The 15,519-nt window shown below is 45.7% G+C and overlaps 1 protein-coding gene across 1 annotated transcript in view; it reads right to left on the bottom strand.

Moving 5' to 3' along the window:
* The window catches only part of KCNQ3 (potassium voltage-gated channel subfamily Q member 3), a 296,787-nt gene that overhangs the window by 16,576 nt on the left and 264,692 nt on the right, over positions 1–15,519 (bottom strand). Inside the window, 2 exon segments of the mRNA XM_082719646.1 lie at positions 1,243–1,345; positions 2,198–2,400. Of these exon segments, the coding sequence (XP_082575772.1) occupies positions 1,243–1,345; positions 2,198–2,400 (306 nt within the window).

Below are 15,519 nucleotides of genomic sequence, written 5' to 3'. Positions count from 1 at the left end.
CCACAGAGTCAGAGCGAAGTACTTGAACAGAGGCCTGTGAACCACAAAGTCTGAAATATTTACTATCTGGCTCTTCACAGAAAAAGTTTGCCAACCCCTGAACTAAAGGATCAATAAAAAATTCTAAAAAGAACAGGGCAGAAGCCAAACCATGGCTCATCCCAGCAGAGACCTCCCTCTAGTTTGGCACAGATTCATTCACTGGTTTTCTTTTCCTTTCCTTTCTTTTTTTTAAAGGCAGTATTTATTTATTATTTGGCTGGGTGGGGGAAGAGTGTGCGTGAACAGTGGGAGGGGCAGAGGGACAGGGAGAGAACCCTAAGCAGACTTCCTGCTGAGCATGGAGCCCAATGAGGAGCTTGATCCCACAACCCTGAGATCAAGACCTGAGCCAAAAATCAAGAGTTGGACACTTAACTGACAAAGCCACCCGGGTGCCCCTCATTCACTATTTCTTTGAATAAGATCTTTGAAGTAGTTATGAATCTAAGTAATAATGCTTTCATCCAGACATAGTTCTGTCATATTGCAGTGTCAGGAGAAACCAGGTCAATGGCCCTGCTGGGGTTCACATTTTATAACCCTATTGTGCTTCCCTGATAAACTGGACTAGGAACCTTGCTGAAAATGTCACAATTAGTTCTTGGAGAATCCAGCTTAGCTTCTAGAATTCACTGCCACCATTGTAGAGTGCTTATAAGCCCCTCTCCTGATCCAAGTTTCCTGTTAGTAAGCCTATTTTCATTTTCTTGTGGAATTCTGAAGCAAAACAAACATAGCCGGGGGTGGGGGGATTATAGTCTCGCCTGAGACACGCACAATCCTATAACTGACTATCTTGTTGAAAAGTGCTAATTAAAAAGAGCTAGATGGGTGGAGGCAGATAAGGAAAGCTATTTTGTCTGAGAAGCCTATAAAGGAAGAAAACTCCATGTCAACATACACCCCATGCCCCAGACCTGTAAAATAAATGATGGCCAAAGCCAGACAAGAGCATGACAATTGAAAATAGTGTCAGGAGACTATGGGAGCATTTTATAAACCAGAGAGCAAGAGTTACCCATGATGCTTTGCTAACGTAGAGATCATCTTTCTTCAGGCAACATGCCCGTATGAGTTTTGACATACCCTGGAACCTGACTCAGGACTACCTGACAGGGTTTCCCACCCACCTTCCCAAAGCTCCTGTGGGAGCTGAACTGGGGTCTGGGTAGGCCCTCAGTGGGGAAGAGGGGGCCTCACCTGACGGCTCGGATGGCGGCCTTCAGGGTGGGGATCATCTCTTCAATGAGGAAGTCATTCCCGTAGGCCCTGTCTTCCGCCATGGGATCACCTGTCCCAGCATCTGGGAGGGAGACACACACATCAAAGTGCAGGCCGCAGCACTTGCAAAAGGCTTCGGGACCCCAGTCGGTCAGAGCCTTTGAGGCTCAACCACCAGAGTCTTTGCTTCTACTTCATGAAACAAGATGGTATTCTGTAGTTGTGACACTGTTCAGGTCTTCTTAGCAGGTCCTTCTATTCTCCAGACATGAGTTAGAGGTACCCGTAGTTCAAAAATGTTTACGGGGGAGAAGGCTAGCTAGCAAGGTGGGGACATGAGTTTTGGGGTTCTTGAGTGGCCCCACAGAGACAGCAAAGGGCATTCACAAGGGTGTTATAGTCAAGCCTCTGAGGCCAGCTTCTTTCTGTCAGGCACTGCCCTGATGACCTTGTGGGGTCACTTTCTGAGACTTGCCTGTCCTTCCTTGTCACAAGTAAAAGGGATGTAGAGAGATATCACTCCCACTGTCTTCACAGGGCTCTTTTCTATTACCTCTTCCCACCCCCCTGGGGATGCTAAGGGCTCTGGGTCTTCAGATCACTCTGCACCTGGGCCACCAGGCCCTTTAAGTTGACCTTCATGGCAGTGCACTTCCCTTCCATGTGACCCATGTGAACCAAGGCTGGGCATCTCAAGGCTCCCTGGAAGTGCCTGCACAGACCAGTGTGGTGATACTGGACCAGAGAATAGGTAACTCGGAGACCCCGACCCCAAGCTATGGGGGGGGGGGATCACAGGTGCCCCAGCTCAGCGGGCGTGCATGGGATGAAGCAAGAAATTGATCTTATATCGTGGGGGGAGAGGGGGAGGAAGGGAAGGACAAGGCGGAGGGAGAAGTGGAGGGGACAGAGCAAGAAAGGAGAAAGGCCTCACCTTCGGAGCTCTGCCAGAAAGCGTAGGCTTTCATGCGGAAGGCGGTGCGGAAACGTTCTTTATTGTTTAAGCCCACAGGCTTTGGTTCTTTAGAAGGACTTTCTTCTATGGCATCTACATTCAGAGGGGTAAATAGCTTTCCTTTAGTATTGCTACCACGAGGATTAGAAAGGCGAACCCGATCCAAGAGACCCAGCTTTTGGCTACAAAATAAGCAAAAGTGAACAATTTTCCTCCTTGAGTGCAGGCTTTCGTAATTACCCAACCCTCTCCATAAAGACTCGCATATTGACCTCTGCGTGTGATAGGGGGGAAGCGAGCCCTCGGTGCTAAAGTTGCTTTAGCGGCTTGGACTGGAACAGGGCTTGGCACCTTACTAGCTATGACACCATGGGCACATTTCTTAACTTCTCTGCACTTCCTTTTTCTCAAATGCTGACATGGAGCTCAAATGGCAGAGGGGACATCCAATGCCTAGCTTCCAGCGGCAGATGGCTGAGATTCATGCCTTCCCTTGTACCATCGCCTCAGCAACTTGCTTTGTACCACTCCATGGTGCCCAGGGGAGCAGCTCTCACAGAAGAAACCTTTCAAATGCTCCTCGAACAGACTTGAGTGACATAACTTACAAAAAACAGGCATCCAAACTGGATGGATAGAACTTATAGGGGAGGCGGTTCCTGAGCTTGGATGGGAAAAACATTGCATCTTTAATTTACTAACCTCTAACAGGAATGAGCATATCTTTCAAACGTGAATGTAGGTAACAAACCCTAGTGATACCCTCAATACCCCAGTCTTATGCTGTGTCTTCCACAGCAGAAATCACAGGGCATTTCAGATCCTGTTAGCCCCCGGGGGTTGCTGTGCTCCCGGTTGTTTCCAAATGATGGTAGTATTCTGAACGGCTACAGGTCTTGTCCTTAAATGCATCACAGAGAAGCCCATATATGACTGCAACTCAAATGTTTTAATATTTTGATAGTTATCAATACAATCAATTTCTTTTGCAACCGTATGCATTTTACATATGAATTCAAGATTGTGATCCTGAGAAAAGGTCCCTGGAATTCAACACACCATCAAAAGTGGTCTTGGCACCAAAAAAAAAAAAAAAAAAAAAAAAAGAGTTAATAAGTCCAACATAAAGTAGTTCTGGTGCATAACTTGTGTCCAGTTCCTCCTCTGGCCATGAAGGTGACCTTGGGCAAATCTGCATTTTCTGAGTCTCAGGTACCTCATCTCTAAAAAGGAGTGCCTACTTCACACGGTTGCAAGGAGATGATGTTTGCCAGGGATTTGCCATAGATCCTGGCATGCAGTAGGTGCTCTATAAATATTATCCCTTCCCTCTCCCAGCCGGGCAGGAGGAGCAAGACCTTTTTTGCATGGTACATACCAGAGAAAAGCCACGCAGTGAGTTTTCCCACATCAAGAGGCTCAACTCAGTGGCCTCCTCTCACTACCCCACACAGAGCTTGGCACACAGTAGGTACACCATGTGCTTGTGTAATAAATGGCTGAGTGGATGTATATGGCCTCTGCACTGGCCAGAGCTGACTTAGTCTGTCTTTCTTTCTTTCTTTCTTTTAAGATTTTAATTATTTATTTGACAGAGATCACAAGTAGGCAGAGAGGCAGACAGAGAGAAAGGGAGGAAGCAGGCTCCCTCCTGAGCAGAGAGCCCCATGCAGGGCTTGATCCCAGGACCCTGAGAGATCATGACCTGAGCCGAAGGCAGAGGCCTTAACCCACTGAGCCACCCAAGCACCCCTGATTTAGTCTTTCTAAGGAGTGTGTCAGGTGATCACAGCCAAGTGCCTCCTGCCAGAAGCTGCTTTCGTCTCTCTGGAGAAGTGCAGTGGGGAGGTCACAGGTGTTGGAGCCAAGGAGGAGGGTAGAGCACTCTGCTGGCAGAGCAAGTGCCCAACCCCCTCTGAGCACCAGGTCCTGAACGGTAAGTGGGCCTAAGAGCACCTACTGCGTGGAGGTCTGGGGGCATTACACGTAATAACATCTGCAATGTTTCCTGCCTCCGGCCTGGCACAGAGAAAGCACTAGGACATATTTAGGTAATAAATAAATGAATGAACATAGGAATGGACAGCTCTTACTCCTGGCTTCCTCTGGACTGTGCTCTCTCCCCCAGTATCGTTATACTAGTAACCTGACCAGAGTACATTCCAGGAAATTCTAGCACTCAGATGGCTCTATCCTCCCTGTGCTAAAGACAAAATTTTCAGAGTGGTTTTCCTGACCAGTTCTAGATGAATGACTGCTGGGACAGAGAAATATATCAGGGTCCATGGACTAGAAGTCCTGTACGAGGCAAGAAATCAACTGAACAGAAGGAAGGCTTTCCAACCTATGAACTCAGTAAAAGGGGGACTTTAGGACAGTCTCTCTTCAGGTCTGCTTTTTCTTGGCCCCTGCCTACTCTGTCTAGCTAGATCAGGAATAGAAACTATCCTATCTGCACAGAGCCTCTGCCAGCCCCAAGTCTCTGCCTGCATGCTATGGCACGCCCAGGTCCTCCAGCTGCCGTGCAGCCTGCCTTCTCAGCCCACCTCATGGCTATCTACCTTTATTTATTTATTTTTTTAAAGATTTTATTCATCCATTTGACAGACAGAGATCACAAGTAGGCAGAGAGGCAGGCAGAGAGAGAGAGGAGGAAGCAGGCTCCCCACTGAGCGGAGAGCCCGATGTGGGGCTCCATCCCAGGACTCCGGGATCATGACCTGAGCCGAAGGCAGAGGCTCTAACCCACTGAGCCACCCAGGTGCCCCGGCTATCTACCTTTAAATAAAATGTCCTGAGTGCTCCACCCTCATCCCTGGAAATCAGGGACTCCCCACACGCTCCAACAACATGTTGCAGTTTTCTCTGTCACACTCATACACACTGGTACAGACCGTATTTCCACATCTGCCCCCCACCCCGGTCTCCTCCACACTGGAATGTGCAGTACGAGCAAAGCAAAGACTCAGCCTGGTTATCTTTGAGCCCATGACCCTCCTCCCTTCCTCAGCACATCCCCAAGTTCAGGGTGGCGATGAAAGTCATGACCCTTGGGGCAATTCCAGCCCTGAGGAGTGAGGTCCTGAGGGACACATGACTCCGACACAGAAGTCACTCTCTCTGGCTCCAGCTCCTCACAAGCGCTGTGAGGACAGTCCTCGCTGCGCCTGGCTTTGGAAGGGTTAAATGAGGGAGTCCATGGAAAATGCTTAGCCCACTTCTGGAATGAGGACTGGAGAAGCCTTCAGTAAATGCTGGCTGTCACCATTATCTGGGTAAATAATCCTCTTCCCGCAGAAGTAGGAGAGGGCTAATAACGTGCATATAAAGGATGGATAAAATTTCCTGAGCCACAGAAGAAGTGGTGCTTTTTTTTTTTTTTTTTTTTTTTTAATGAACAGATAAATTCCAGGGATTTATATGTTATTTTACCGTGCTTCCTAATGCCGGTCTCACACACTCACCATCCTCACTGAACCTGACCTCAGCAGGAGATAAGTGTATGCACAGCCTAATTCCAGACAAACTAAGCAAAGCAAAAGTAATGGCAGCTGCTCTGTCCTGACCGGTAATCTCAGCATAACCGTCGGAAAATTATGAAGTTAATGACAGGGCCCTCTTGTTCTCTCTGTACTGGAATTTAGGATTTGCCTATTTGGCATTTCAAGGCTTCATTGCAACCTTCAAGAGACTGAACTGCTTCGGCTATGTTTACACAACAGGCCATGGTCTCAGAGGATGGTTTATGAGAAAGATTTCGAAACCCAGAGGCATGTGAATTACTCCCAGCAATAACACCTAAGAGGCTTACGGAGTTCTTCCTCCGGCAAACGGGTGATCAGCTTACTTCTTAATTGTGTTGCTTGAAATCCATGAACCCAGAGGATAATCAGACGCCAAACAAAGTTCACCCCAGAAAACTCAAACCCATCTCTGCCCTCCTCTCTATGGATTTCTAGCGCATTAATGAGGTTTTGTGCTTGGAGGGTTCTACAGGTCTTGCAAGCAAAGCCTTCTTTGAAGCTGACATCAGATTTTCTTGGAGAGCTGGGGCCTCTGATTTATCAAGCGCAGACAAACACTTTACAAGCATGAATTGTAAAACTAGAAATAGACTAGAGACAGAAAAGTAAAATCAAGAAGTAAAACTTTCCCTGGCAAAGACAGCCCTTGCCCTGGGCTCCTGCCTTGGATCACTCCAGCCATGCTCAACTCTGCACAGTTCTCCGGCACTCACACCTCCATGTCATTGTATATATCATGACACGTACCCAGGAAAACCTTTATTCCCTTCTTTTATCTAAATGACTCTGACTTTACATCTGAAACATGGTCCAAGCCTCAGCCCCAAGGCTCATTTCCCCTTTGCAGTCCAATTACTTGTCCTTTCACTGTGCTTTCTGTAGGCTTTTCACAGCCATGCCACTTGGCCACCCTAATGAAATCTTCGACTTACTAGGGACACTCTTGCCTCAAAGCAATGGTCGTCAACAAGAGACAACTTTTCCCCCCACCCAACAGTGGACTTCTGACAATGTCTGGAGTCACATTTGACTGACATAACTTGGCAGGTGTTCTTGGCCTCTGGTGGGTCAAAGCCAGGGATGCTGCTAGATGTGTTACAAACACATAGGGCAGCCCCTGACAACAAAGAATGACCCCACCCCAAATGCCCATGTTGTTGAGTCTGAGAAACTAAAAGGTAAGCTATTTGTCTGCAAACCATACTTTGATCAATTATCTAGCATCTAACACAGCTCCTGCCATGTTGTAAGCACTGAAAGCATTATTTGGATGTTGAATGAATGAAGGAATACAATATGTGATCTTCTGTTAATAAAATGCATCCAACCTCAGCTGAGAGAGGGAGTGCTGTATGGTGCAAAGAGTGAACTTGGAGCAAGAGACCTACGTTCAAACCTCTGCTTTGTAGTTAATATTTCAGCTTAGTTAAGTCATTAGCTCTTTCAGATTTAGTTTTTCCACCTCTAAAGTAGAGCTGATGTTATTTATTTATTCAACAAGAATGTGTTCTACACCTTGTAAATAATAGGCTCTTGGTAATTTGCTGAGGATATAGTGGTAACTGAAACAGATATGGTTTTTGGTCTCCAGTGAGCTTATAATGAGGTCAGGAAGATATACAAACAGATGCATAGATTGCTAGAAATCTGACCAAGAAACAAAGAAGTGCAGTCATGGAGTATAATCAGGAGGTTGACTTTGATGGAGTGATAAGGAAAGGTCTCTTGAGTGGATGGGAAGACCAATTAAGTGGCCAGTCTCAGTAGTCCGGGATTAAAATGATGGTGATCCAGATGGGAAAGCTAAGACCTGAAAGGTGAAAAGACGCCAGACTACAAAGGAAAGGGGTGAGCACTCCTTGGGCAGAAAAATCATCTGCTGGTGTAAGGGGCATGAACACTGGGCTTGTGTGACAGATGAGGCACATGGCCAGAACATTATGAATGAAGGGTAGAGGGGCACAAGTTGAGGTCAGAGGCCAGATCAGCAGGGATTCTAGAAATAGGATTCAGAATTAAGAGCAGAAAACAGAAATTTCTGTTTGATTTTAAGGGTACCTGGAGGCCAATAAAAGTTTTAAGAAGGGGAGAGTATTCCAACTAGCATTTAAGAAAGAACATCCATGTTCAAAGCAGCGTTATTGACAATGCCAGAAGGTGGAAACAACCCTACAGTCTGTCAAGGAATGAATGGATAAATAAAATGTGGTACATCCACGCTGTGGAATATCACTCAGCCTTAGAAAAGAAGGAAATTCAGACCCATGCTGTAATTCATCTTGAGAACATTATGTAAAATGAAATAAGCCAGTAACGAAAAGACAGGTAGTATATAATTCTGCTTCTCTGAGGTATATGGGATAGTCAAGTTCATAGAGACAGAAAGTAGAATGGTGCTTGTCAGGGGCTGTAGGGAGCAGAAAACGAGGAGTTGTTTTTCATGGGTAGAGTTTCCGGGCGTTTCACAAGACCAAGACATTCTGGAGACTGGTTGCACAACAATGTGAATATATACTTGAACTTGAATATACTCATGAGTATATAGTAACACTACATACTTGAAAGTGATTAAGTTGATAGTTTTTCTGTTATATGTACGTAATCACAATCAAAATTAAAAAAAAAATTAAAAGGACACAGTGGCTGCTTGGTCATGAGTTGGAGGGGAATGAGGACCAAAAAAGACCAGTGAGAAGTCACTGAAGTTTTCCAGAGAAGACAAGCTGGTGGTTTGAACCAGAGTGGTCACGGTGGGAGCAGACTAGAACTTTGACTTGTATTTGGAATAGAACCACAGTAGTCTTTCCTGATGGACTCCATGTGGGTCATGAGGGAAAGAGATGGATAAGGAGACACTGTTAGGTTTCTAAATACACAAATGGGTGGATGGTAATGCCATTATTTCAGCTGAGCAAGATGGGAACCAAAAAAAGTGGGGGACGGGATTTGGAAAAGAAACCAAAAGTTGAGCTTGGCAGTCCCTTTCCATGACACATACGGAACCACATACATATACACTTCGTACGAGACTGTCATGTGAGGCAGACTTTACTAAATTGTGAGAATTTGCCTCACAGCTCAAATAACTTAAAATTGAATATTAGATATCACTTCTAAAATAGAAGTTGATTTTGCTTTGTATTTGCATACAGAAACTAGAAGGAAAGATTCCCTAGAAATTAAAAAAAAAAAAAAATGATGTGAGCAGGGTGGGAAGGTGGAGAAGGGTTCATGGGATACAAGCTGGACCACATTTCACTATATGGCTCTACATTATTTTGATTTATAAACCATGCAGATGGGTTTTTTTCCCCCAGAAAATTAAATTAAAAAGTGATTTAGCCACTCTCCACCAGGAATTGCTCAGTGGTTCGGCCATCCTGCTGGATTCTGATGCCCCTATACACTCCCAAGGTTCCTTCTAAAACACTCCCTCTAGGTTGAGTCCTACCTTGCTCCAGTGTAAGTTTTTCTCACTCCCAACTCAATTAAACTCTTTTGTCCCTAATTTCAAATTCAGCTCCACCCTCATTTTTTCCACATTAAAAACTCATAAAAGCATTCATTAAGGCATAAAGAGAGACCTAGGAGTGGAACTTTTAAAAGCAATTCCTGCCCCACCCTTCCATCCCAGATATGGAATAAGATGGTGGTAGTGAGGAGTGGTTTTCAACGAGGCTGGGAAACCATGGAGAAGTTGGAAGGGAGAAAACCCAGCAGGTGAGTGAAAGAATGTCAAAGGCAAACTGCTCTTAGTGAACAACTTCCCCTGGGACCAACTTGACTATATTCCCTACCCTCCTCATGCCACCTTTGTTGGGCATGTGTGTCCAGGAAAACCTAATAAAACTTAAATTAAAAAACAAACAGAAAAACAAGAGTTCAGCTTGGGATGTGTTAGGAAGGAAGATTGAGAGGTGTCCCGTCAAGTAAACATTTGTGGATTTTGTCTTTCTTATCTGTAGTTATACTCCCTACAATGGTTTCTGGGACACAGGAGGATCTTCACAAATAATCCCTGAACAAGAGGATGGATGGATGGATGGATGGATGGATGGATGGATGGATGAGGGAGGGAGGGATGGATGGATGGATGGATGGATGGATAGATGAGGGAGGGAGGGATAGATGGATGGATGGATGGATGGGTGAGGGAGGGAGGGATGGATGGATGGATGGATGCATGGGTGAGGGAGGGACGGATGGATGGATGGATGGATGGGTGAGGGAGGGAGGGATGGATGGATGGATGGATGCATGGGTGAGGGAGGGACGGATGGATGGATGGATGGATGGATGGGTGAGGGAGGGACGGATGGATGGATGGATGGATGGATGGATGGATGAGAGATGGATGGATGGATGCATGCATGGATGGATTGGTGAGGGATGGGGATGATGGACACACCAAGAGTACAGGGTCACTGCAGCAAGAGAAGAGTCTTTTGGAGAAGAGGCCAATCTGTCTTGAGTTATTTGTTGTGAGAGCCCCACAGGCACAGACTAAGTGACCAGCACAGAACAGTCAATCCTACCTGTAGGGGTTAAAGCCTTAAGTTTGTCCCTACTCTCCCTCATCCTTTCATCCTTTCATCTTTCCAGATGGAAAGGGTGGGGCCTTATACAAGACCTGCAGCCCTCTTTTAGATGCTTCCTTTAGTGCCGCAGTCTGCCCCAGAAAAGACTGAGAAGGCAAAGAGATAAAGAAAACAAACAAGAAAAATCAAAAAAACAAAACAACTGTCAACCTGTCACCATCCATGTGCCAAACCTTTGAGGGACTGGTGTCCTATTTTTTAGTCTCTGAGAAAAGGCTATGAATGCAAATTGCTATCTCAAGTCTGTTTCTTTTTAATCAAGTGGGAAATCTTAACTAGGGATTAGATGACAATGAAGATACAGTAGATACAGCAGGTGTCAGGGGCCGGAACTTGACAGGCCCTCAATGAATGGCATCAATGTTGAGGAAGACAGTGATGATTTCTCTAGGCTCTCACATTGTTCACAGTGGGTCTGGAAGAACCAATTAACTCATATCCTTTGTTTCTAGGTACAAAATAAATTTCTCTGTCCAGAAATGAAGACACATTTATTTAGGCATTTTGTGCATTTTCCTTGAACATCTGCATGCTGTTCTTCCTTATTGCACGGGCATTCCTAGTGATTTCTCAGATAAGAAAGATGGCTGGTGGAAAGATCACAGGCCTAGGCACACAGTGTTTGTTCGTTTGAAGGCTGAAAGCATGAAGAAGGAAGGAACAAAATTAGGGTCTTACTCCCTCCCTTAGCCCAGTGAGAAGCTACTCAGTCCTTGGCAGACTAAAGCAAAGTGTCTCTGTAAATTTTTTCCCAATGTCCTGCTAGAGGCAGAACTCAGTGTTCCCTTCTTTCCTTGTTCTCTCTACCCCTGTGCCAGTAACATTCCCATACCAGCACCCCCCACACCTCACTGTTCTTTCATTAACACTTCTGTCTCTTCGCCAGATTACGAGGTCCAGTTTTCTGGGAATCTCCAGGGTGTGACACAAAGCAGGGCTTTTAAAGAAAGGAAGGAACGAAAGAAGGCAGGAGGGTGAAAGGGAGGAGAAAAGTATTGCAAAGCTAGAATTCAGAACTATGGTGATGTGACTCCTAAGTCAGACCTGCGCTATGTAGAAAAGACTGGGGACTAGGCTTTTGTAGAAAAGCCTAGAAATGTGGATGCCCATGAGGATAATAATAGTGATCATGACAAAGGCAAACCCTATGTAGTACTTGTCTTGGGTAAGTCTCTAGTATAAGCGTCTAATTCTTACAACAGCCCCAGGAGATACGTACTCTCACCATAACTGTTATATTTATGGGGAAACTGAGGCACAGAGGTTTGGCAATGTGTCCAAGAGCATGCAGTCAAAATTCTTAAAAGTGATCCATAACTCTTAGTGCCTAATGCAACAATGTAACATGGGCCCAATTCTGCTCTCCTGGCCACAAACTCATAGCACAAAGGTCCTGAAGTGGCTTAGCCCTTCCCTAGTCTGCCCTCTGGCCTCTAGCAATGAGGCAGCCTATCCCAGGGAAGTGGTGGTTCTGAAGGGACTGTCTGGGTTGAGGAAAGATGGGGTCAGACATACAAGGCATGAGGAAGCAGGACTGTGACTGGGTAGGATTGGCTCCTGGGCTACAGAAACAGCTTCATGGCCTAGAAATAACCCTGATGTGTTAATCTGGTTCTCTTGCCTCTGGACAGGTTTGCAAAGTTAGCTGAGCCAATAGCCTACTTGAAATTCCTCTGAGCCATTGAACCTGGGAATGATTCTGGGACATTTGCAGCCGGTGCTCAGAGGACATGCAGACTCACACACTAATGTGAGCGAGGAGTAACACACTTTTCTCTGTTGGTCTCCTAGATGAATTATTTTCTCCATGTATCCAAATTTCATGTATGAAGAACATACCAATTGACCAGCACTAATCCCTAGTGAGGGATTATTCCACTGGTATCATTCCAACCAGCCTAGAGGGTTGTTCCTATTGTTATCCCCACTTCACAGATGAGAACATGAGGACAGGAAAGGCTGCTTGAATTGCCCAAGAACACTCAGCTAGTAAGTAGGGCAGCCACGCATTGAGGTCTAATGGTCTGTTTCTGGAGTTTGTTCTGAGCTCCTGTTGCTATGACTACCTCCTAATTCCACCACCTTGTTATTTTTAGTCCCTGGTTAAAGAGGAGACAGAATCAGAGTTCTGGAGGGAGCCAGGTAGACCTAGGAGCCAATCCTATTTGAGTGATTTGGGCTGAGTCCTTTCACCTTGCTGGGACCCTGGGTCTTCATCTGTGTAGGACACACTGAAACAGATCTCTCACAAATGTCCCTCTCAAAATCATGTATCCTGGATGTGCTCAGTGTCCCTATATGCAAACCAATCATGCTTGCCTTTGGCAGATGGGGAAGGCTGAAATGTTTCCCAAAAGATATGCTCAAGGCCTGACCTGATAAGGGTAAATGCGAACTTACTTGGAAATAGAACCTTTGTGGAGGTAATCAAGTTGAGACCTGCTCATACTGGAGGAGGGTGAGCTCTTAATCCAATCACTGCTGTCCTTATAAGAGAAAGGAGAGGGAAGCTTGGGTACAGAGACACAGAAGCACAAAGAGGGAAAAAGACCATGTAAAAATGGAGGGAGATAACAGAGAGATGGGTCCACGGGGCCAAGGAATGCCAAGGATTACCAGCAACCACCAGAAGCCAGGAGGAGGCAAGGAAGGGTTCTTCCCTATCGCCATTAGAGGGATATGGTTCTGATAACAGCTTGGTTTCAGACATCCAGCCTCCAGAACAGTGAGAGAATAAACTTCTGTTGATTTGCACCACCCACTTGGTGGTCATTTGTTATGGCAGCCCTGAGGAAACTAAGGCAGCACACAATGAGGGCATAGTGGGTACAGGACGGAACCACACTAGAGAGCTGCGACACGGTTTTGTGTGCTAAGGAATGTTGTGTCATGAGTCGACGGGAGACTATATGAATGGTAGGGAGAACCACCTTTCTTTATATTTTTGTAAAGTCATGAAAATGGAATTTCCATACTCTTAGAAGAATTGAGAAGAAACCTCCAGCCCTCTACTGGCTTCTCCCCACGAGAGGAGGTGGATTATCTTGACCCATCTTCTTGATTGAGTAAGCTTCCATATCAAAGGTCAGTTCTGTCTTCAAGGACACGCATGGACTCTCTCTGGCTCTCAGTGCCCCATGGGGTCAGACAATCCCTGGCTCCAGGTATCTGGCTGGGAGTGCCCGCTCTGTGTGCTGGTCTTAAGGCCAAAGTTAGTAGCAAGTGTTAGAATACTCGCTGTTCCTCCCAGAGCCAGTCTTGCCCCACACAGCAAATGTGGCCTATATTTTGATCTGTTTTTGACTCCAGTTTCTCAGTTAACTCATAATTCAGAGGGAAAGGGGTGCTATAAATAGGCACTCCCCACCTTCCAAAAGGAAAATTGAGACTGAGCCCTCAGGACACATTGAGGATCAATCACCCTGAAGTTAAACGAAATCGGTCCAAATCTTACCCCTACATCCCAGCTACTCTGCAGGCTGGACCTGTGTTGCAGGGTCCGCTTGGCAAGGCAGAACATTAAAAGCTATGGAATTGTGTCCAAGACTCTTATTTTGCTCTGGGCAACAATTTTCCCATCAGTAAAATTGGGGGATTGGATTAGCCTCTAAATTCCTGCGCACCTTTAACAGACATTGATTCCAAGGCACAGAAGGAGATTTACTGCCAACATCATCCGTCTCCCTGTGAGATCAATTTCAGGTGGCCAGTGTCACAGGGAGGAGGTAAAGTGTGAATTATAGTGTCTGACCAAATGCTCCTTCACTCCGTAGGAGACCCTGGCTCTGTGCCTTTCTCTGCCTCCACAGCTTCCTCTCATGTTAAGGACTCCAGCTACAGGGAGCCCAGGAGCTGCAGAAGAAAACAAACAAGCAAAAGGGGACACCCGTGGTGACTGACTGCAGCCACCGAACTGTCTCTGACAACTGTGACGACCAGCATGGTGGTGGGACCCACACACCATGGCGCTAACCCAATCAGATCAACTTTCGTTCTTACCACTGCCTACCTGCAGGATCCTGAAAAATCACTTATCTCTTTGAACGTTAGTTTTTTTGTCTGCAAAACAGGGATTCAAAGCAGCATCTTCCCCATTAGGGTGGCTATGATGGCTAGATGTATACAGAATTATACCTGGCAAACAGGAAACACTCTTTATAGGTTATTGTTATTATACCTAAATTCCTTGACCCCAAAGAACTACTTTTGACTGCTAAAGGGGAGAGCTCTGTGAACGGGAGGATATAACAATGAGACAGGAGATAAAGAGGCCTGGGATGAGTATCTTCCCTCTCCAAAGATACATACCGAGCAGAAGCGTCCTGAATGCCATTGCGGAGATGGGATTGTTTGAAAATACAAAGGAAACAAGATGGCTCAAGCAAGCCGTTATTGTCAACACAGTTACCTGTTTTGAAAATGCACAAAACACTATTTTCTTCCAAACGAATGCCTCTCATTATTGGCCTCGCTTCATGTCTACTGAAAAATTGTGAATGAGGTTTAAAATGATGTCCCTACCATAAATTATCGGTCTTTTCTGGTATAAAACATGGATTAAATGAGCCTCAGTATGGTTTATTGTTGATGTTCTTTAATGCAACATTATTTGTAGTTATTTGAAAAATTTTAGGGGGGATTTATGCTGTCATAGGCAGCTATCATTGTTGCCTGCATTATGTTTCTATCCCCTGTTTTCTGGGGTAAAAAGACCCTATTCAAATGAGGAACTGATTCTTCCAACTTCAACCAAGAGGTTCTAATGGGGGCTGTCCCTCCTGGCATCTGGAACCCACACTGCTTAACTCTAACAGGTGGACAGAGGCCCCAGAGTTTGTCTAGTCGTAGCCTCTTACTCTCTGAACCATACACATTGTCCAAGGCATGGATATGTGACCAAAATTGGGCCAATATAAGTGTTCCCTTGGGGTTTCCCAAACAGGCATTGGGTGAAGGACAGATAGAGAAGGATGAAAAAAGTCCGTGATCACAGAGCCGCCTGTCTCCACACCTTCATCAGCATGCAGAGTCAGGGAGAAAGTGAAACAAGAAAGGAGAAGTGGAAACAAGAGGGGAAAAGAGAAATACCAGAAGAATCCCATTCCTTGTTTCCCAGGGATCTCACCCTCTCTGATGGGTGGCTAAGTGAGCCATTACATCTGTCTCTTAGTCCAAGGTA

The sequence above is a fragment of the Mustela nivalis genome (genome assembly GCF_964662115.1).
Source record: "Mustela nivalis genome assembly, chromosome: 2".
Lineage (NCBI taxonomy): Eukaryota > Metazoa > Chordata > Mammalia > Carnivora > Mustelidae > Mustela > Mustela nivalis.
This window is presented reverse-complemented; position numbering and strand designations above follow the sequence as displayed.